Source organism: Solea solea, chromosome 3 (genome assembly GCF_958295425.1).
Source record: "Solea solea chromosome 3, fSolSol10.1, whole genome shotgun sequence".
NCBI classification, from domain to species: Eukaryota; Metazoa; Chordata; class Actinopteri; order Pleuronectiformes; family Soleidae; genus Solea; species Solea solea.
Genome location: NC_081136.1, coordinates 27,759,905 through 27,784,191, shown reverse-complemented (window position 1 = coordinate 27,784,191; position 24,287 = coordinate 27,759,905). Strand labels below are relative to the sequence as shown.

The 24,287-nt window shown below is 43.2% G+C and overlaps 1 protein-coding gene across 1 annotated transcript in view; it reads left to right on the top strand.

Annotated features, from left to right (window-relative positions):
- The window catches only part of cerk (ceramide kinase), a 41,684-nt gene extending 39,144 nt beyond the window's left edge, over positions 1–2,540 (top strand). Inside the window, exon 14 of the mRNA XM_058624107.1 lies at positions 283–2,540. Coding sequence (XP_058480090.1) covers positions 283–373 — 91 coding nt within the window. The 3' untranslated portion in view covers positions 374–2,540. The remainder of the gene's footprint in view (positions 1–282) is intronic.
- The last annotated feature ends 21,747 nt before the right edge of the window (positions 2,541–24,287 follow it).

The following is a 24,287-nucleotide window of genomic DNA, read 5'->3' as shown; positions in this document are numbered from 1 at the left end:
GTGCCAGACAAAGCCACAGGCTACACAACATACTGTACTATCATAACACCCATTGTGTTCAGTCTTCTTCGTACCTCACACGCATCAGAAACCGCCACGCGTGTCGTTAAAGTGCGTCAGGGCCCATCTGTACTGCGACATCTGTTATCGCAACTCTTTAAAAGGGTCTTTTACACAAGTCAGCACACCGGGGGGGGGGGGGGTCAACAGTCATTACGTTGAGGGTTTGTTATTGGGGCGAAATGATGAGCTGTTTGTGTGTGAACTCTTTTCTCTCTGCAGCGTCCAGTGCCGGTTGATCCGACTGTTTGCCCGCGGTATCGAGGAGCAGCAGCAGCAGCAGCAGCAGCAGCAGCAGCAGCAGCAGCCGTAGCCGTGTGTGTTTGAAGATCCCTGTGCACCGCGGGCCCCACAGCCAATCACACACTGTGCGGACTGAGAGCTGGACGATGCATTTTTGCCACTAGAAATCAATTCGTGAAGTTGCACTCTGAAAAAAACTTTTTTTTGGGGGGGGAAAGGCACACATCACCAAAGTGTCAACGTAAAAAAAAGAAAAATACCAGCATCCCGTATCTCTTTAGTGCGAGTAAAATGTGCAGGAGGTCTTCTCTTTGCTCAAGATGTGATGGAATGATAAAAGAAAAAAAAGCTGCCACACTGGCTGGTGGAGGCTGGGTGGGTGTCCACGCAGACATGAAACAGAGCTGAACTGGCCTGAGCTGGACTCACGGCAGTCAGAAATAGGATTTCCAAACAGACATGAAGGAGAACGCAAATAGACAAGCCAAGGTGATAGAAGGATGGCTTTAAATGGAAAAGAAAAATCCTGCGACACTGATAAAATAAAGACTTTAAAGAAAGAAGAAGCTCCCACGTGCAATCTGCTGCTCCCTTTTTTGGGGGAAAAAAACATTTCATCTGTGACTCAGGTGAAAGTAGATATGAGCCAGGGGCAATAATGAAAAGAACTGAATACCCTGCTAATACACTAACAGGACCCCGGTGGCTGCTGGGTAATAAGGCAAAGTGGTTGCTAAGTGATTCATTGTGTCTCAGCACTGCTGCGCTGCACCTGTGGCTCTGAGCTCTTTCCCTCTCTGGCTGGAAACTAGCAACAGTTTCCACCATCATCTGGGATTAGCTGATATTATACATGGTTATTGTTATTAGAGACATAATCTGTTGAATGGATTAAAAAAAGAAAAATGACCAGGTCAAGCTGGCCTTGATGTGTCAGAAGATGAGGTCACTGTAGAAGAAGCAGCTGCTTCTATTGTGTTGTTTTTTTTCGTGTGTACTTGTATGTGTTACCTCACTAGGATATTTTCTTTCTTTTGAGCATAAACTCTGACCTTGCAAAGACCGTTAGTCTTCATGGAGATCTAAACCTGGTTCTAATGAGGCAGAACCTCGTTTTTGGAGGAACTGGTTAAATTGGTGGTGATGGTTAAGGTGAGGGATAAGTCAATGCAGTGTCTTTGAAGAAGAACAGAGAATAGTGTGTGTGTGTCACGTTTTATCACAACAAGTCTCATGACTGCTATTTTGCAGACACTCACGCTCACTGTAGCAACACACTGCTAAAACAGACACGCACACTCCTTAAAATGTAACACCTTAAAAGCTCCTTTCCTCTCTTTGAATCCTCATCGGGCTTAGTCAGTACTGAGGTTTGTTGTCTATGATGTTTCATCCTCAGTCTGCGGTATGATGCTCCGACACACACTCAGACACACACACACACACACACAGTAAATGTAGGCAAGCACTGTTTTCAGAAATGCATCAGTGAAAACAAACGTTGAATTGAAATCCAAAGTTCCTCTTTAGTGTGTGTTATTATTCTGCCTCGATTCGATTTGAGCAGAAACGCTGTAGCATTAGTTGTTGGCTGGATCCTTCATCGGAAAGTACTCTGTCAAGCAATACTATCAGACCCGACACAGAGTTTGTGTGTATACAGCAGCAGCACCAAAAAAAACGTCAAACTGCTGAAAGACCGGTCTTTTGAGCAGACGTTTCTTGGTGTTGTGAGACTCAAGGCCCATTTATTCTCCATTTATTCTCCATTTATTCTCCATTTTACGTCCGTCCACCCCAAACTTTAACTCTGTCACTACCCTACATCCCTCCGTGCTGTGCACAGGACCTGATAGTGCTATACTGAGCAATAAGTCGTGTGTGTGTGTGTGAACTCATTAGTTTGGATCGTGAATAACTAGCACACTGGTTTTTAATGTACAGGTGTATATGGTCAATATTTTTGGTTTGTCCATTCTGGTCCGACTCCATTAGAGAGGACTGACCTCAGCACACAGTATGTTAGTTTGTATGAATCACAAAGAAATTGTTACACAACAAACACCAAGGATGTGACTAGTTCGAGTTCAGTATAAATTTCAATTTAAGTTAAGCTTCTTTTTGTTAAGTGTTGCTGTTCTCTCCATATTTAAGTTAGAACCTAAATGAAACTGTGATGTAAGTAGACGCTGTGATGATCTGTTTTATTTAAATGCTTAATAAAGTGGTTTTTGAAACTGTGTTTCCACCAGCGTCTGTCCCTGCGGTATGTTTGAGGCTACTGCTGCTTTATTCTTTACTTTTCTTTCACTCACTCTCTATCTGTCTCTCTCCCACACACACACACTCAAAGGTCAGACCTCCCTTGCTCTGGCCTTCTCAATCTCACTCTTTCTCCTTTTTATGAGGGAAATTTAATAGGGTGCTCTGATGTGAGCAAGATGTTTCATTAAAGAACATCAGACATCAAAGGTCTCTGCTGAGATGGAGTGGTATTTCAAGCTGTGCACATTCTGCACACATAGTCTGGAGTCCCGTTTCTTTCTTGACACCGTGAGGCAGTTTCAAGGTGACAGATGGGCAAAAAGAGAAGGAGAAACTGAATTTGGAGCGCATATTTTATTAAAATGCTCTATTCGCAGATATGCAAAGTGATCCAAGTGACAGCGCAGGCTGTCAATCAACAAATGACACTTAAAAGGCTTGTCCTCACATAAGCCCTTATAGTTAATGCTTAACAAATTGAAACCAGGCGTATGTTTTAATTTTATGTGCAAGTGTGAGCCTGTGTTTATTCTTTGGAAAAACACATCTTTACTATACTTCCCTTATGCATTATTTATAAGGTGGCACAACGCGCCACATACGTAGAGTAGCACCATCTTGTGTCCCACTTAAAAATGTATTAATATGATTATTGTGTGTGATATTAAATGAAGAATAATACCTTTTTTTTTTACTGAAGTCATCTCCTACCACGTCTGACCACCACAGTGTGAACCTCCTGCTGGTAGCACAGTAAATATTCTCTACCTAAGTGACCGAATGTCCTCAAAATGGTCCCACATTACTCAAACATAAGCACACGCATGGCAACAAACACCAGAGGGATTTGTCAGCGACTCCAGTCCACACCTGCAACTAAATTTGTCTCATTTTCTCTCTCCCCCACCCCCCACCATTTCGTTGCTTTGCTACTTTCTCATTGATTTATTCTCCATCTGCTTGTCGGCGGCCCTCGGAGAGCCGCTATCTCATTCCCACATCCCACCTGAGACGCGAGGTGAGACGAAACAGTGGCAAACACCCCGTGCTGCCACACGCGCGCACAAAAAGCAGACACTTGTCCCCAGTGTCCCCAGCGTCTTTACCCGAACAAAAGGCTTCTCAACAGGACATGGCATTGCTGTAACGTCCCCTGGACACGCTTGTTCTTAATCTGTCCGCTTCTCATCGAACACGTCCATCACTTCGCTCACACGTCCTTCCACATCTTTTCCCTCCCACATAGCATTCATCCTTTTCTCGTTTTCTTCAACCACAGTTTGCTTTGTGGATTCATGATAATGCAGAGTGTCTTTCAGACTTGTTCCTATCATTAGTGCTCCGGTTCAGCCTTTTCAACAAGGTTCTCCATTAGGAATACGAAAGGTTTTTGTACCATTATTCACCTCCCTTTGTGTTTTGAACCTTTGTCTGAGCTGTGACGCACAAACAGCAGGAACTTTTCAGCAAGCCATGGTATATGTAATAATTGTTCAGTTTGCGGAGGGAAAAGTGTTTGAATGTGAGGTTTTTGACAAACTGTGTTAAATACATGTTCATTTTTCTTCAAGTATCAGGCAAAACTCTCAAACCTAACAGCAAACAACATCATTTGTGTGTCTCAACCTTGTGAAGTTGTGTTGTTTTATCAATTTTCGTTGTTAGATAAGGATACAGATTTTACAATGTTATGGAGACATCCTGATTCATTGTCTTTTCCTGTTCCTAGCCAGGTCCTCTTCGTGACTGAACCTTCACAACCAGAAAACGGTTATCGTTTTAAGTGTAAAATCACCTCACACACAAATCGAATAAGGTCTTTATGTCGTAACTGACTGAGAATTGTCTTGTCGAGACTTATAACTTGATACAATTGTTATATATATCTGCGCCTGGGCTCTCCCACCTCCAACTTGTCCTTTCTTTTCCTTTCACCCCAACCAGTCTAGGCATATGGCCGCACATCTTTGAGTCTGGTTCTGTCAAAAGTGATTTTTTTTTTCTCCTCTCCACAGATGCCTACTGTTTGCTCGTTGTGTGAACTGTTTCTGGGTTTCCTCTTCTCTCTATAATGTTTGAAAGGTTTCTGCTTTTTTTGGATGTTGTGATTTGGTGTTGGTCAAATAAATTTGAATTGAATTGAACTGAATAGTTCCCTGATGTGTTTGGGAAAGGGTGTGGTGGGTGGAGGATTTCACTCTGTGTTTACGTGCATGTTAAAAGTCCGGTTTTAGTCGGACTAAGACAATAATTCAGTTTTCTTAACTGATTGATTCATAGTACGATTACTCATGCATGTACACGCTTAGTCGGACTGGAGTTGGATTTGGAGTTCTGCACGTCCTCATCGGTCTTTGACCCGGATGTAGAAGGAGACGACATATAAACTGTTGCCGGAAAATAACTAACAACACAATGGCATAGGCAATAGCTACGGGGAAAAGAACCACTTTTGGACTGTCGCAGAGACAAGATTTACTGTTTGTTTTTCTGTGACGTAAAGGTCAACAAGAAACTGATTCCAGCTTATAGAGAAATACAGCGCCACCTACGGAGACGGAGGCTAATAAGTTGATTTTTTCCTCCATGTATACTCGGACTCGGCGAGTTGTCCGATTGCCTATCTTAGTCGGACTACGGCCTTAGCTCTACTAAACTGTGCATGTACTGACTGTTTGTTGCAATCTCGCTTTTATCATACTGACGCACACGTCTGTGTGGTTTGCACAAACATACCAGTGCATCATATGATCCTGGCGACCTAGTTGGATATGCTGCACATGACGTAATCACAGTAGCCTATTAAAAAGTATTGTTTCCCACTGCAGGCCAAACTCACCCATAAACAGTATTGTTTATGTGATAGACTGTGGGGGGAATCAGGTGGGTGGCGTGAAAGCTCCATGTGTGAGAAACAGAGCGAGGTCCAAACACCACTTCTGTCTGTATTGATCGGACTCGGCTCCCTGTGAGAGATTTAGATCAATAAGGCCATAAAAGTCGATCCTCTCAGTCAGGAGCCACTACCGGCCACTTATCTCTCACTCTCTGTCTCACCCGCACACCACCTTTACTCACACATTTCAACCCACTAATGCACTCGCACATGCTGCGAGGTCAGACCTCAACACTGAGCCCAGTAATGTGGTTTTGTTTAATTTGTGTGTCATTGTATATTATTATAGCGTTACACACGCACAGTATGTCATGTCTGCCCATTAGGGGTCTCTTAATCAAAACAATAACAAAACACAGAGATTATGATGTCGGAGGAGCAGCATGGGATCATGGGAAGTGCCTTGTTTTTGTCGTTTGGCTTCTCTGCGTGTCTCGCTCTTTACAGGGAGTAGCTTTCTGTAGCCGAGCACGCAGCAAACAGCAAACAGCACCCTGTCCAGGGTGTTATACACCCTGGACAGATCGCCAGACAAACAACCATACACTCACACCTACAGTCAATTTAGAGTGTCCAATTTACCTAATCCTCAAATCTGCATGTTTTTGGACTGTGGGAGGAAAGCGGAGAACTCGGAGCGAACCCACGCACACACACACACACACACAGGGAGTCGTTGAAATGAAAAGTCAACACAGTGAATCACTAAATACTTCCTTTCTCACTCCCAATGTTTCATCGAGGGAGCAGAGATGCCAAAATGATCCAATCCTTTACCATGAATGGAAATGTGTTGGAATTACTATATTAGTATGTATATAGTATCAAGACCGATATGCCTCGATTCATAGTCTGATTACTCCTGCATGTAAACGCTTAGTCGGACTGGAGTTGGACTTGGCGTTCCGCACATGCACCAGAATTACCTCCCCAGTTTGATTAGATTTATATAAATTATTCAGCATCTTATAAAGTTCTATAAATAAATGATCAGACCAAACAGTGACTACATGATAGATGTTGTTATGAAGTATGTAATAAGCAGGTGTAAGAAAAAGCAGTTGTTTTCATTCATCACGGCTGTTTTTCATGTGAATATAACGCAGCCGTTCTCTTTCTCTCTCACTTTCTCTTACAGTGAAGTTGTTCCTTCACCCCCCCAACCTGTCAGTGAACCATTTTTCCACATTATAGTCATTTAGAGTAAAAGCCAACACTCAAAGTAAGAGGCCCTCGAATTAGCATTAATGTAGCAATTAGCAAGACGACTACACGCCCAGAAAATTCCATAATCTTGCGAATAATAATAATCATCCCAAAGCAATGCAATCATATGTAATTTGCTGCACAGAGCGTTGGGTTTAGCACAAGTGCAGCCTAATGTGCACTCAGGGTGAAACCTTTTAGCCTCGTGTTGTGTTTTCCCTGCTTTCAGTTGCATTATTTGTGTGTATTTTAAAAAAAATAAATAAATAAAAGGACACAGTTATGTTTAAGTGCAGCGACAATTGTGCTGTAAAAATGCCATAATGTATACTCGTGCTGCCATATTTATGAGAGCTCTCAGTCGGAGGACGGTGGACAAGTGATTACATCGTTAAACAGTAGAAAATGCTTTCTGGCCTTTTATTGAGTGTAAGTGAGCAGACCATGACACAGAAATTAAGCATTTACTGTGATTTGTTTGGCAACAAAATTGATCACGGTTTGTCTTGCAGCATCAAATTTCACCCGTCTCTTTCCCTGGTGCGGGATCAATAACCTGATAATCTAATCTCACATGTTAAATGTGTTCCACAGTGGGGCCGCAACAATGAATCGATTCTCTGATACGATTTTTCTTAACTTCTGCAAAGTGAATATTTTCTTTTACTTTTTTTTTATCTATGTCAAAAGACTGTGGACTGAGCACGACAGTTGAGGAAAGTGTCATTTTTGGTTATAAGTCAAAAAAGTAATCATCACTGTGTCTTAATCTGTAAAACTACTATGTACAGCTGTACATGGGAAAGAAATGTGAAAACATATTTTACTCTTGTTGATAAAAAGCATATTAGAGTCTCATCAATAGACCAGACATTTAAAAACTATTGACTCATAACTTTCCAATCAATAGCAAACTCTCTCTCTCACTCTCTGACATAATGTAACAGTGTTGCTTTGGGATAAACACAAATAATTCAGCTTTTCAATATGTCGTCAAGCACGGATGATTAAAATAGGACAAAGCTGGAAGCGAGGATCTAATCACACAATCAATATACACATAAAACAGCAAAGTCACCACTGAGACAAATTATTGCTGCTGTCAACGTTACACTTTGTGGACGTGACCCTAGATTATGAAAAACTGAGGGAAAACGTCCGAACATGTGATTTAAGAAGCAGTTTAGTGAGTCCTGTGAGGATTATCGGCAATGATGGGTGCAACTCGGTAGACGGCGATCCAACTGTCCATAGGTTTTTCGGCGCGCTCAGATCGACTTCAGACGAGTATTGATTGAAGCGCAGCCGATGCCGTTGTCATCAGAACGACCTCATAAACAGAGGGAAAAGTGTCCCAGACATACAGTGATGTGACTCATCCACTCTGCAGGGTTGTTTTTGTGCCGTGGACTGTCACGTGCTTCACTAATAGACACCAGGACGTAATAGAAACTTAGACCAAGTCAAAGTCCCTGAATAAATGACACATTACAACTTGAGGATCAACCAAAATTAGGGTATTGAATATTTTCAAAGCAGAAACAGCATTTATTTATTTTAAATTCCCCAGGAGGGAAATTGTTTAAACCAGGAGTCTCAAACCGAGTGTCTAGTTTGTGAGTCAGTCAAGTGAAAAAAAGGTCAAACCTTTTGAGAAAAAGATATCGATATAACAATATTTATGATGACATTTCACATCATTTCAAAAATAAACGTGTTTGTCTTCACAATATGAACGTGTGTATAATGCAAAATGAATCTATTAATAAATTAAAAACGTACAGAAATAACCCATTATAACTTTGGGGCTGCTACTTTGAATAGAAACACGTTAGTCTTGTTATTTTTAGATTGTTTCTAACGCAGAAATGTTACATATTATATCTTTAAAGCATCAGTGTATTGCTAGGTCTATTGTATATTCTGGTGCTTACACCTCCCCTCAATCACACACCTCTCTGTGAGCAGTACAGGAATACACCATGGATGTATTTATAATACGATACTTTTTCCTCCCAGTGGCCACTCGTGGTACTACAGCCAAAAATACTCATGCAGGCCACAAGCAAAATTTCCTCTCCGGGTCCACACCGTCATCTGTACCATGTCCCATGGCAGCCTCCTCCTCCGCTGAACCACGGGATGTTGACATCCAAACTCTCTCCTCAGTGCATCTGGCACAGCAGCGAGTTAATATAGAAATGCCTATGTCTATGTCTGGAGGTGTCTCTTTTACTTAGCTTTTTGAGTATTTATTGTTGCAGTACCACGAGTGGCCACTGGGAAAAAATATTCTTCTCTGGTCGCTGATTATCAACCCTCTGTGATCATTTGACGGTGTTATTTTCATTTGTATTTAACAGTTGCCCACTACAGCTTCAACTGGAATTGATCCTTTGAGTCACTCACACTGTCTTACTAATTACTTTTAAAGTAACTTTGCTGGCTAAGACTGGCCTCCACGCCATCAATCTCACTGTCCACTCTTTGTGTGTGAGTGGGGTTGTGCTGCAGGAGTCCGCCGTGGCGCTCGGGCCTCTGCCAGCGGGCGAGCCCACACTGCTTTGTGGGAATAAGTCATTACCCTCGGCTGGCACTTTGTTAGCAAACAGGAAATCTGTTGCTGGAACAATCTACTCATTACTTGTTAATCACTTGAAGAGGAGGTCTTGTTTGTACAGGCACACGCACCGACACATTCAACGGGCATGTTGGACTTTGTTTTCTTCTAAGCACGGGCATTATTGTGCTCCTAATGGTGCTTGAAGTAATTACAATGTAATGTCTCTCGCCCGCCGTCTAGTCCTCTCCCGCCAGCCTCAGCGTGGTAGTTCCGCACGGAAACAGTACACACCATACGCACACACGCCCGCCATTCTCTGCCGAACGACTCCATTAACCAGAAGGCATCTGCAATTGCTTCTTCTCGTGCGCGAATATGAGGCACGCTTCGACAACAGCCTAAGTGGCTGCATGAAGGGGGGGAGCAGGAGCAAACGCACAGAGAAACGACAATGCAAAAACAAACTTCGACTTCTGTAATTTGCACTTTTGTATTACAACGAACGTGAGGGAAACTAATTGAATACATTTTGAGAAACTGGAGCGCTGATGAAATCACTTGAAGTTGCGCTTCGTGACATTATTCTGGTAAGAGGCCGTCGCCTCTCTACTGTACACACAGTAGAAAAACAGTGATAAAACAATCAGTGTTCAGTGTGGGAATGTTGCCAGGCGACAGAATACAGCGAGTTATGTGGAGCTGATGGGTTTAATCTGTGCCGTGTGAACTCATTTGACACTGGTTTAAATGTAACAGGCATCCACATTTAAAAGTTTCGCAGAGACGAATTTCACACACTTAGACCTCTAAAGTTGACTTATTTACTCGTGAATATTCAGCAGCAGGGGAAAAAACAACGTTTAGAAATTTAAATAGAAACTTGTGTCACCTTCCACGGCCTTTATTCTCTGCCTGCTGTGTAACCTTCAGACCTTGGACTTTAACATGGCACGGGGGTTGTCTGCTTGTTGGCTTCTTGCCGCAGACAGAAATGCTCCTTTAACACTGTCTCTTGGTCTGTTGTCAAGACAGGCTACAGCACAATCCAATATTAATGCACTTCAGCCAGTGTGACTGAAATGACTGCTGCGGTGTGTCAGTTTGCCCCCTAGAAAATACCTCCTTTCTCCAGGCTCCAATCACCCTTACGACCCAAGTCTCAACAAAACCCCCCCGAGGATTATTTAGTTTAAGTCGTTTCCTCCCGTGTCTGCACCTCTCCCTCCTCGCTCTCATACATTAGGTGCGATGCTACCGCTCCAGGGGTGGAAGGCAACAGGACTCGGGCAAACAGAAACTGTCACCTCCGATGAGTGGTTGGACCTGCAGTGTCAGTGTCGCGTGTGCACGCACAGCGTTTTCTCCCCTGGGGTTGACATCGAACCTCGGCGGCGGCGCAGAGGGGAAAAAAAACAGGCCAATATGCTGGTGCAAAGATGTGCCATGGGTGAGAATGGATAACGAGACTTTCTGATTTACCTGCAGTGACAGGACTATAGGGCGTCCTGCTTTATTGTGCAACCAGCCATTTCCGACCACCTCTCCCAGACTTGGAAATAGAGACGGATTTGACGAAAAGGGAAAAAGGGAAAGAAATTCCGTATCATCCAGGAGGTTGTAGTGTGCCATGTTTGTCTGTGGCAGGGAGGGAAACCAAGCTGTCATATCTGACACGGGTTGACGAATAAAAAGTGTCCAAGTCTTCCCCAAAGGATGATGTGATGGGTTTTGAGACGCGGCATCTCAGAACTGGAGTTTGTGCTGAAAACAGCAACAATCAACAAGTGAGCTCTGTTGGCGTTCACCGAAAACAGATATTCACCGGCGCTTGTTTTGTGATATATGATGTATGATGAAACAGTTTAGAAAAGACAATGAAATGATGAGGGGTAAAAAAGCTGCCTGTGGCGTTTATGCGCTACGACAGACGTGTCAAACTAGGGCCCGTGGCCTATATGTGGCCCCCCAATGGGTCACATGTGGCCCATGACCTCCCTCAAACACAGCTGCCAGTAAGGTGATGGAATTAGGTCAACGTTATTGACTTAATAATAGATGTTTTTTGCACCATAAACGTGTTTTTTTTGGGAATTACACATCAGAGTTTGCATGTTCTCTCTGTGTGTGTGTGTGTGTGTGTGTGTGTGTGTTCTTCAGGTTCTCCAGTTTCCAGCCACATGCAGATTTGGGGATTACAGTATGTAAATTGGACACTGTATCGACTGTAGGTGTGAGTGTGAGAGCGGATGGTTGTTTGTCTCTATATTATGTGTCCCTGTGATGGACAGGCGACATGTCAGCTGGCATTCATGAGGTTAAAACGGTAGAAAATTAATGAATGAATGAAGTTTTTCACATTTTAGCACAAAAACTGAAAAATGCAAAAAAAAAAGCAAAATATCAAAAAGAGTGAGCAAACATATTTGAGGCCCAGGAGTGATCTGTGAGTCAGGAAGACAAAATACCATACACAATACACTGAACATTAAATAACCACGCCATTTTTGCCATCGTTTTTCACCCATGTCTTTTTGGAGCCGTATTGAATAAGTCATTTGCTCTAGGGCGTGTAACTTTTTTTTCAATATTAATATAACAAAAGTATGTATAGTTGGAGCCAGTATTTTGTCATGGCCTTTTTACTTGCTGCCAGCAAGACCTTTAAACGATAAATATCGGTTTTACCCAGTCGATCCGGCATGTTTCCAAGCAGAACGGCTGTGAAAGATACACTGACGCTGAAACAAAAGAACCTTTGAAATTATATTTGCCACTTCCTTCCAGAAAATCTCATTTGAGGAGCAGGACTAAAAAACATGGGCTTGATCAGCCATGACCTCTGCAGCGTGCCAACTGTATACCAGTCTGTCTGGCCTTCTGCTTGAGTGTAATAAAAAAAAAATGCGAATTAAGCTTTTCCAACAAGTGTCTCTCCAAGTCCATGAATAAGTGGAGGAGGATTGTGTTTCCCAGGCCTTCAGCCATGTGTCCTCTCGACATCCCACTGATGTTACACAAAGTCTGTGGTGTCCTTGTTCAAGTGAAGGGAATCATTTAAAATGTGTACTTCTACTTAAGTATGTGTTTTGGCGGTACTGTACTTTTACGCGACATTTTAAATCACATATACGTTACTGAGGACAGGTGAACTGGCACTGATTAAGGTCAAAGTCATAGCATGTCTGACCTTTGACCCATTTTGACTGACACAAGAAAGAACCCCAACCTGGTAAAGTCACTTTTAATCAAGTGCATTTTTAGACCAGTATTTTTACTGGTACGTAAGTAAAATTTGATCAAAATAGCGGTACTTTTACTTGAGTAGAACATTTCAATACTCTTTTCACCTCTGCTCACCTGCTACTCAACACTTTTTTCCCCCCAGACTAGATGCTCATTGGGCCATTTGAGTTTGCCACCCCTGCTCTGTACACTGTGCTCTGTGTAAGTTGTTGTTCACGTCCTCAACCAGTCCCCATTTTCATGTGTGCAATGTAGTTCAAGGTTAGATTGCTTAAAAGAAATAAAGCGTCGTAGGTTTATTTTCTAATGATTTGGCAACTACACCGACAGTCCTTATCAGGGCATTTTGGAAGAATTCCTCTATTTATTGACAGCGACCATCAACATCCCAGATCTGCTTGAGTGCTGTTGACACACGTACAAAGAGAACAGAAGATAATGGCTTTTGCACGACTTCAACCACAAGAGCTCGAACGTTCTTGACACAGATTGTCCGAACACATCTGAGAGCAGCGGGGTTTGTAGTTGTCGGGAATGACAACTCCTCTAAAACTGAGGTGAATACTGTGTGACAGCGTGAGACGTTGAGGATAATGAAGCACACTCTCTTACGGTCGCACCTCAACAAAGGCATTCCCAAAGCTGCTGTGATTGTACTCAGGCTTTGAGTTGAATAAAGGTTGTTTTGGGGTTTTTTTTCCCCCTCAACTCTGAACTGCTGACAAACTCTCTATAAAGGTGCGAGTGCTTGTTAGGTTGTCATATTTGGAAAAAGCTACAAATATGCCACAAAAGGTGTTTTGCGTGAGGGGGCTTCAGACATTTCAACAAGCACTTAGTTTCAAAACGCGCTGACAAGTTTTCTCAAGTTTTGCACCTGTGCGGCTGCAGTTCAAGAGTGTTTCAAATATTAACTCAGAGGGTGAGGGCAGCGATGGTAGCTACCCAACCAACAGAATAATAACATCAACAGCAGGAAATCATCATCATTCTAGATTAAATTCTCGCTTCCATTGTTCTTGTTCTTGTGTCTCAGTCCCAATTAAGTCAAGACAATGGATTACGGAGTTTAGAACTTGTGTATAAGGTCCAAACGTTGCCATGAAAAGTGGTGTGAAAGGTAACTTAATGAAGGCGTCCACTCGTAACTATGTCAAAGCAACATTTATGCAACTATTTCACCTTAAAACGGCTTCAAAAACCATTAAATCTGCCCCACCTCCATGCTCACAAATGCTTGTTTGTGCAGTACAAATGGAGGCTGTATTGAAGTGCATAATGTATGTCAGACACACACACACACACACACACACCAGCACCAACTGTGGGTTTTTCAACAGGATACAGGATGCAGGCAGTGTTGGCTCACAGCACTAGTACACAGCTGCTGTGGGTTCAGGTGTTTTCCATCAGATTAGCCTTTACACGAGCAGACAACGCGAGTGCTGCTTTGAATATTTTGCATTTTGTTGCTTTACATAGAGGGGCTGTGCTGCTTCCAGGACACTGGGTTCATGCCGCACATGCATCAGTGCTCTCATGGTGTCAGAGGTCGGCAGAGCAGAGGCCGTCATCGAGTTTATACTTCTTTACTTTGATGTGTCCGTCATTGTTGGTTGAACAAATGTTTCCCTTTATTTTACTTTAAATGAAGTTCCTTTTTGTAAATTTCTTGTGAAAAATAAGTACAATTTCAACAATATTATGCCCAAGTTAACCATTCACAGGTATCTGCAAGTGACAAATCTAATATTTCACATTATGATTCAGATTATTTATTATATATTTTATTATTTTCACAAATTCCATCCTGGGGGGCCGGAGCTAAACCCCCGAGCTAAACATTAAACATGCCTCGATTGTTTTCACTGTGCAGCAGGAGCTGTGTCTTGCTGGTTTTTTTTGTGAATCACTCAGAAAAACAACATGTTTCACGAGAGTCCAGTGTCTCATCCACTGAGCTCCGGATCCCTTTTGAGCACCTCCTTCATTCAAGTGGCCTTTACATCCACAACAAGCAATATTTGTTCATGTTAGGGTGCTACCAAGCATCACTCCCTGCGCTGCATTCAAGCACTCCTTAAGAAGCATACACAAAAGTGACAGCCGGCTGCTACCATGGAGAATAGAACAGGAAACAAGAATTGCCCTTAATTTGTATTTCTCATAAACTTATTCATCCCACGATGCTCTCAAAATAGATTTTTGTCTTTGAGCAAGTGAGAGAGAGAGAGCTCCCAGTCCACTGCGTCCAACAGCTGAGCACACTGGGAAAACAGAAATGATTGCAGGTCCTCCAGTGCCCCCATCAGGATCTTTTCTGCACACCACGTTCACCTCTCTTCATCCTTTCCTTCTTCATCAGCTTCCAATGCTCATTTAATTTGCTTCTTCCTTCTTCCCCACCACATCGCTCTTATTCCTCCCTCACGTTCTCCCTTCGCTTCCTCGTGTGACTCAGGAAAAGCCTGCAGTGGTGCCGTCGGGGTGAAGCCATTAAGAAAGTGCAAACAGACATATCTGGTCTGCAAACAGTGTTGTGCGTGGAGGTGGTGCAGAGCTAACAGACAGGAATCATTACACTGTTCCACTCGGATCACTGCTGTTCCACTGGGACTGGCATGCAGGCGCGCGCACAGATTAACTGGCATATGGTGAACTGGTATATAAAAATATAAGCATTTCACTGGCGCACACACACACACACACACACAAAAGGGGGGGATTATTGCTTTGTCTCAGCTGTAGTTCATGAAAAGAAGATAGACAAGGGACAGCAGGGCAGGAAGGAAGAGAGTGAAGAAGAGCGGAGACGGTGAGCCAAGAGAAAGGCCACGACAAAACTAAATCTGCGCTGGTTATTGTACCTGAGGCCACAGAGTCAGCTCGCTCTGTAGCCTGGTTAATGGTGCGACATTCACCAGCATATTTCACCTGACACATTTACATTTGCTTCTGCTCTGACCTCATCATAGCACATCTTTCCCTCGTGTGTGTGTGTGTGCGCAGCAAGGATAATGACTGCATTGATCAGAGACATCCCCAATGGGTGGTCTTGTTCCGTCAAGGCTGAGAGAAAGAGAAAAGAGAGCAGGGCCGAACGGGATGCCCTCTGTTGCTATTCGCCTCATCGCATTAGCCAATCAAATATCCATCTTGGCTGTCGCCTTCCTGCACCATGAACACTATCAAAAACTAATCTGCCGCCCTGTTTTTATTGCCTGTCATGTCTCCGTTCTTTCCTTCCTTCATCATCCCTCGCTCCCGCTCAAAAAGTATATATAGCGATTTCGACACCTGGGGTAAAATATATACTGCACTTGCCTCCCTGGCAATTCGGCTGATTTACCCCGGACTCGCTCGAGTGGGGTATTAAAATGAACCTTTGAAACTCTAGTGCGTTATGAAGACGGATGAAAGGGAAAGCCTTTTACAAGAATTAAGAATATCGGAGAATTTTAAGCGACATATCACACAACGCTCTCCATCACTATTCTCCAAACACTAAGTGAGAGAATTACATATGTACTAAGTCTTTAAAATTGCTCGTATTAGTAAATCTCCAGTGTAAATCCTCAAGTGTGTCACTCTAAATGAAAGGGTTTGTAGAGCTACACGTTAGATACACAAAGCTAAGGCTACAGTGCGTTGTACAATACACTTTGTATTCCTGTTAGGTAAAACTTAGGCACAATGACAAGGAAGTTGGAATCAACTAGAGGAAGCAAGGGAAAGAAAAACTCTTTGACTTACATACAAAGACGCTTTTTATCACACTGTGAAAAAAGGTAGTACTTAAAGTCAAGGGCCATGACAATTTTAAACAAGAGGGAGAAAAAAAATCAAGGCCTGAGTGTAATAATAAAAAAAAGACTTTAATATTATGTGGCTGGCTCCACTTGTAACACACAGTATTACACCGTCTCTCTGAATGGATGGTCTCATATTTAATTGCACTGGCATGCAAAGTAGAATTGTCAGGCCATTCTGAGTCTCTCTTGAAAGCAATAATAGAAGCAACAGCAACAATATAACCAAAAACAGAACCCTTAAACCACAAAAGAGGACGAGCCACGGCACATTTTACCAAACACATTTACCTTTCTTTTAAAAAGCCCGGTTCATATAACCTCTATAGTTAATTATATAGAGGTTATCTTTAAGTAGTTCGTCGAATTGAATGGTATATTCAAGATTCATCTATCAGCGCCGAAACAAGACATTTCTTCAACACGAGAGAATACATTTTCAGAGCAGACAGCTCCAAAAACATAATATAAACAAAAGGGGGCCCAGTGCACTTCCTTGTGGGACTCCACTGACGCAGCAGTACCAAGACACTGATAAAAAATGCAGGTGATTTTATTTTGAGCGAATGTTATTTTGGATCACAATTCCTTTGTGGCGTACATCGTGAACACAGTGACAATATCTTGTATGGGGACATGTGAACTACTGTAGGAGGGCATCATTTCTCTTTCACCATTCAAATGTGTAAAGCTTTTATAGCATCATAATGATATGCTTAAGCTAAACTGTTGACTATTAAAGCTTCGGAGGCAGGTTGTGTGCCTCCTCATGTCTGTGCGGTGTGAAGATTATCACAAAAAGTGAGAGGTTCATTGACATGTGGGAAACGTGTGATATTTAATTCACTTTTTTTTTTCCCTTCTTCAGAATGTTTCCATTCATACGCACATCGTATCTTCTTATCACACTGAAAATAAATGTGTATATGGGGGGGCTGGATCTAGTCATTGCTCTTATCTTAAAGAAAAAAAGGTGCAACACTTTGAGGTTTGACAGCTCTGGAGTTCCATTAAGAATCCTTCTAAATTTACAGTGAGAGCAAACCGCCACAGTTTGCCGCCCACAGAAACAAGGCAATCACTCACCTCAGCCCCTCTACAGAGCCAGACGGCACACACACACACACACACACACACACACACACACACAAAGATCCAAAGACAAATGATTGTGCATACATACAGGCAGATTCAGAGATATATAGCCTCAACACAGGACGCTGGTGGAGAGTGCAGATGATAGCGCCGATGATTTCTTGTTGGCTGACAGTTGGCGTTTTCCTCCATCTCCCACGTACATATCTGTGTGTGTGTGTGTGTGTGTGCATCTGCGTAAGTGAGAGGCTGAGGATCTGTCGTGGAAAAGGTTACATCTGGTGCCAGTGCAAACAAGATCTGGCCACAAACCACCAGCCAATCTACAGTATGCTTTACCTTTGAGACGCATGCATATTTACATGTGGCTCCAACACACACAGTAGTGCCAACACACTGACAAATCCACAAACATTAACCAATTAACTCTCCTGCTCGTCATCATGCGTTCACAGGAGCACATGTTGGGGTTTGACAAACACTTCCTTTGCCGCGCTGTGAGGAATTTGCCGATTAGCGCTGATGACATTCAGAAATATTGGGATGTTCTTCGGGTTTCTTCCAAACACTCTTTCTCCCGCACTCCCCGTGGGAGCAGCGGGTCATTAAAAAAATCACACACATACGGCCTGATGCCTGCAGGAGACGTGGAGAACCTCATCTCATCATCTGCGATACATGCACTTGCACGTGTTTTTTTCCGCGGCTCACGGGGAACGGGAAGGGGGAAAGGAACGAGTGAGTGAGATAATTACGATATGGAAAAGACACTTTCAGAGTTTGTAGTCTCGGTGTGTGGTGGCAAACTGACACACAAAGCAACAACAAAAAGAAGAAGAAGAAGAAAAAAAAAGCAAGCACACAAGGCTAATAAATCTCCATCTCTCTTCGGAGAGTTGGGCTTATGTCTCCCAGACACATGAATATTAAATGGCTTCTTGTAAATCTAACAGTGGTGTGTTGGAAAAGGACTGAAACTGAATTAAGAAGCAAAGGGCAGATAATAAATCAACTATTTTCATGGATGATGCCAAAAAAAAACAACAACTTCTACCCACGTGGAGAGATACTCAGCGAAGGAGCCTGATGGTGTTGGTTTTTCTCTCTGTTCTCCTCTTCCCACGTCAATAATAGCAACAAACAAGCACGAGTTTAAGTAGTGGTTTGATCCTGTAATGTCATACACACATTCTCTCCAACATCAGACAGTGTTGAGTGCACTTGAGTTTATGTGTGTGTCTGTCAGAGAGTGTATGAGACAGAGAGAGGGAGAGAGAGACCATGCTTTGGTACTTCTTGCAGAAGAGCAGCACAGGACTTCACAGACTCAGATAAGAGTATGTGTGTGTGTTGCTATATGACTGTGTGATTCTCATTTCTTCCCTCAGACGCAGCCTTGGATCGTAACGCAATGAAGAGTGAGAAACCGACAGACACGAGCGAGAGAGAGAGAGAGAGAGAGAGTGGGAGAATGGCGAGATGATACAGGTGAGAGAGAGAGAGAATCAGCCCGGCTCTCACACAGAGACAATCAATAAGCTCTCTTCTCTGTCTATTTCCTATGGGCTGGCCCGGGTAATAGCATTGTGCCAAAAGCAGGCTGTGTGGAGCCGGGGAATAGGTTCAGGGTGATGTGATACAGTACAGTATGAAGCCAGCACTGGTGCTGCAACTCACACTAATTGTTACTTTTGTCATAAAGAGGGCAGAGGAATCGCCGGCAGAGAGGTGTTGGCTGCAGAAGTGCAGGCACAGTGTGAGGGAGAGTTTAGGTGGAGGAAGACGGAGGAGAAAAAGGTGTGATTAAAGTTTTTCTGTCAGATTGTCTGAAGGTGGAGGAAGTTGCTGTTTGATGGATTTGTGGCAAACATTATATGCTTCTATTAAATAACATGGGAACTAAAATGCTTAAAAAAAATGTTTTTTTGCAGACATATTGTGCTCTAAAGTGGCTGTAGACCCAGGCAAGAGGCTGTTGAAAGCACTCACAAAGAGTTGCTTTGTTCCGTTTCACTTTACCTCAGGGTCTATACTTATAACTGTGAGGCATTAGTATTAATATACACACACAATCAAAGGTAGTGCAAAAAAAATTTTTCCAATGAAAATGGTCGACATCCACATGGTCCTCCACATGCGGGTTGCGGGGGGCTCTGGAGTCCCCATTAATGCAAAAATGTACCGTAACTGTCAAAATGGAAACAAAAACAGCCAACAAGGGGGATTTAGGTTGAGCACGGTTTCCAGAAATGTCTCAGAATCAGATAAAACTTTATTATGGCACAACATCACATTAACAACATGGAAATCATGCAGCACAGAGTGTGAAATATTTCTAAAAACAAGTATTTAAAGACACACAGAACAGCTCAGGGTTGTTGTTTTTGTTGGGTTGTATATATATATATATATATATATAATATGCGGCACTTTGAGGTGATTTGCCACATGCGTGTTCAGTGAGAATATGGCTGCCATGCAGCTGGGACATGAGGAAAAACAGATTTAACAGAAGGATCACCTGGTCTAATGTGTGCCAGCTCAAGTGTACGCTATGTGAAACAAACATTCATTTGCAGGGACACCATGTGCTTTGTCATGTGCCTAACAATATATAATATATAAGCTGATTTGTGAGCACATAGTCTTTATAGGTTGTCCCCGAGAGGCCAAAGAACATATATATCTCTGTTAAGAAATATCTTCACAATCTTTGTAAAAAAAAAAAAAGGTGTGTAACCCTGTGTCACAAGTTAACGATATATAAAAGCAAGGAAGTTTTATTTGAAGAGCAGTTTATAAACTGTTCATTGACTTGTTTCCGTGTTGCTAAACTTGTGAGGTTCAGATTAGATTGTGTGAAATGCAATGTTCTTCAGAGTGCTCTGAACTATTTCCATTTAATGCAGAACTCTGTTTTAGCAGGGGATGATTAAAACCTCATCTCATCTTATAGTTTCCATGCATCATGCTCCTGCCTGTCCCTCTGAATCTCCACCAGGAGCGGGAAATAAAAGCCCAGTATGACACATGGGGGATGACGAGAGTGGAATTTCCACTCCAGTGCAGGTGAACCCAATGATTCATTAAAGAGAACGAACAAGTCAGCACGAGTGCTATGGTGAAGAGGGATACTCGAGCAGGCGAGGGGGGGGGGCAGGGGCAGGTGGGCGATGAGGAGGGGAGGAAGTGTGCAGAGCGGAGTGTCGTCCCGCACTTTCCATCCATATGGTCGGCCAGTTGGTTGGTGGGCCAGTAGTCAGGTCTCAGTGATCCTGAGCTTCACCACGCATGACCGCCAAACCACAAACACACACGCCTCTCTGAAAGGGGGAGAGTGTTGTGGAGCGTGCACGAATGTGTGCGGCGTTGGACCGGCCTACCAGATGTCCACTTTCCACTCCCATGGTCATTGTCACTAACACGCTCAGGTACCATGGAAGGGGACGGAGTCCAAATTGCAGACACAGAAACCAGTGTATCTAGAGCTGGCGGTGGATACGGGAGAGCGGGGCCCGGCTGCGTCTGCCTGCCTTGGTCACCCAGGTGAATATCTCGACTGGCAGCAACCCTGAAATACTCTACGACATTTAAAAGGCCAAACAGGAGTCAAAGTCACTTGCTCGCTTCATTTTAAAAAATGCAATGGAATGATCTGGACCTGTACAAAGATCCCACCTTCGCTTCAATCACCCACATATTTTTTTTGCTTTTCCATGAGGAACGGTACCAAAATAACCAGCTCCAACTGTTCCATTTTGGTACCCTTCCCTTGGGGTAACAGAGTAATGTTGTGGGTGGAGCTAGACAATCAGCTGATAAGGCGACTGAAAAGTGTCACTCGCTGACAACCAGGGTTTCTTCAATGCTTACATTCTATTCCCAAACAAAATTCTCATATTCTCGTGCAAAAAAAAAGGCGAGCTGCTGGATGCCCTCATTGTTGTCTGTTGTGTTGCGTTCAATGTCGTTCGTTCGGCACAACTTCACGTGATTAAACACAATTCACACACTTCAAATCAAAGTAAATAAGCGGACTTCAGACAACCTGCTAACTTTAGTTTGAATTAACTTAATTTAAGGTGCTAAAGTCATGTTTAACCCACCCATTAACATGTCAATTCTTTAAAAATACACACACACGCACTGGCCACTTTATTAAATACACGCAATTAACTTCTTATTTACGTCAGAATGGAGAGGAAAGGTGGTTTGAATGACTTTGAACGCGACGTGGTTGTTGGAGCCAGACAAGCTGGTCTGAGTATTTCAGAAACTGCTGATCCACTGGGATTTTCACACCCACAACCTCCTCGAGGGTTTTATAGACAATGATCCGAAAAGAAGAAAATATCCAGTGAGTGGCAGACAGTTCGCTGGGAGAAAAACCCTTAATGCTGCCAGAGGTCAGAGAAGAATGACCAGACTGGTTCCGTACAACAGTATCTCGGCAACAGGAACTCCAACAACTACTTGTTACAACCAAGTGTATGCAGAAGACCAACCGTCTGTGTGAACCCTGAAGCAGATGAGCTGCAGCAGCAGAAGACCACACTGTGTCTTTTCCTCCCATGTAAAGCAGGAAAGCCGGCACATGGATTCAGATATGGTCTGATCGGTTTCAAGTCTCATTCATATGTGGAAATAAATGGAGGCATGAATCAGATATGTGCTGTAATATACTGTAAACAATGTTTTTAAAGACACTGGACATAGGCAACTTATCACAATGACCTGAAGTGTAAGTGCCGCCTTTATAAGGGAGTCACGTGTACCTAATAAAGTGGCAGTTTCGTGAAAATTCACACTGGTGTCCACTCACTCGTCTTTTATCCAACACATGAGAACAGAATTTGCAAAAACAACATCATGTTGTGAAGAAGATGTGAATCTAGCAGGCGGGGGACATTATCTCCTCAGGACAATGTTTGCTCACGTTATAAATCAAGTGAGAAACTCTTTTCTCCTGGCAAAGTTGCAGCAGATAAGTGATTCATTGATGAAGAAGCTGTTAATTATACTGTAACAGATTGTCAGAAGCTGTGGTTGTCTTTTATTTATTCCCAGAGAGATTTTGGAAAAACTCCCATGTGAACATGTTCAAAAAAAATAAAATAAATAAAAAATCCCGATAATGAGATAATGTTGCTCAGCAACACAACTGCAGCCTTTAACACAACTCTGAGCCATGTTATGAGTCCATATTTACATACAAGTAAAAGTAAATAATAAAAAGGTGCAGGAAAATATGACGGATAGAATTGATCTGTCTTTAAATGAGTCCATCAAATGCTCTTAGGCCATGGTTCTCAAACTGTGGTACGTGCACCACCAGTGGTACGCGAGTCACCTCTGGTGGTACAAAAATTAGAGTCGCCTTCTCCGTCTTAATCTAATTTCACTACAGCAGCGTGTGAAGTATAAATGAGGAAGAGGAGGATGACGACAGAGCAAATGATCTTATTGGGAGTAAATCTGTCCGTAATAGGCTGACTTTGCTCGACCGATTTACGGTTGTCACATCGAGAGCTCAGTATTTCCTCAGATGGTGCTCGGTGTGAAGAGTTTGAGAACCACCAGATGCCACATGAAGACCAAAGAACAAAAAAACAACCGACACCAAAAGGGAAAAACCATCAGCGTTTGTTTTTCGCCATGTTCTCACTTCCTTGATGGTGACTAATAGTATTTTGACAGAACACGCAGCTGGTGTATCGCGGCAGTACGGGGCAGCACATCTGTTATCCTTCTCAACTTCAGAATGACCTTTTTTTAAATACAAGCGCTCTCTGTCTTTTACACACACACACACACACACACACACACACTTGTACATTGCAGGAGGCCGCCATCCCACGCAGGGCAGCTGAGCGAGGAGCGAGCAAGCGAGCTAACAGCCTGTGACCACGCTGTAATTATGAGCCGTTTTCTAATTATGAAGCACTTTGGTGTTTCTGCTTTGACCACTCAGAGTTTTCTTTTCTTTTCATGAAGAAATAAGTAAGGATGAGGAGGGGGGGGGGGAGGTACGGACAGGAAGTGACACAGAGGCAAAGCCAGTGAGAGGAATGACGGGAGCAAAAGAGTAAAGAAAGTGAAGCCGCAGTCTTCACTGCAGGTTTTCCCCACTGAGAAAAGTGCCGGCGGACTGCCTGTAAATCAGAATCATTACGCCGTTAACCCCCAATCCATCTTCATCTCTCTTTGCTGGAAGAAAGCACGGCAGTGGAGAAGCCAAGGAGCTTCTAGAAGTTGAATGAAAGAAAAGGGTGTGGAGCGAGAACTTGGAGCGCCGTGCACCCACACCTCCTTAACCCTCATGTGAAGAGTCAAGGTAACCTCTCTCTCTCCTCTCTCCTCTCTCCTCTCTCTCTCTCTTCTGTGGATCTGTGGGTGAGCACAGCAATCAAAGGTGACTGGTGGCCGATTGTGATTTATGTTGTGGTGGGTTCGGGTGTACGGGCTGTGGGCCGGTGGAGGGGAGAAGATGGATCCGAGGTGAGACCAAAGGAGACAATCTGATTACAGCCTTCTACCTCCTTTCATCTTCATCTCCAACACTCGCGCTGCTTCACTTGCTCATTCGCCCACATCACGTCTCTATGGAAACCTAAAACATGTGAAGAAGCCAGGGTTTGGTTTGGTTTTTTTATAGAAGGAGGGAGAGAACGACACATCACTAATCCATTAACAGCCCCCCCCCCCCCCGCTGTCCCACGTGAGACAATAGCTGAGTGAATATTTTAAAGCACTGACAGTTTGTGTTCTGTCTCTGTTCATTGGCAGCGTTTGCTGCACAAACTCTGGCCCAATGTCAAGAAAATGAGGGGAAAGAGACGCTTCTGTGTATTCTTCACTTATGAAATTAAAAAGTACACAAGTCAAAGCTCAGGCAGCTGGTGTTTTT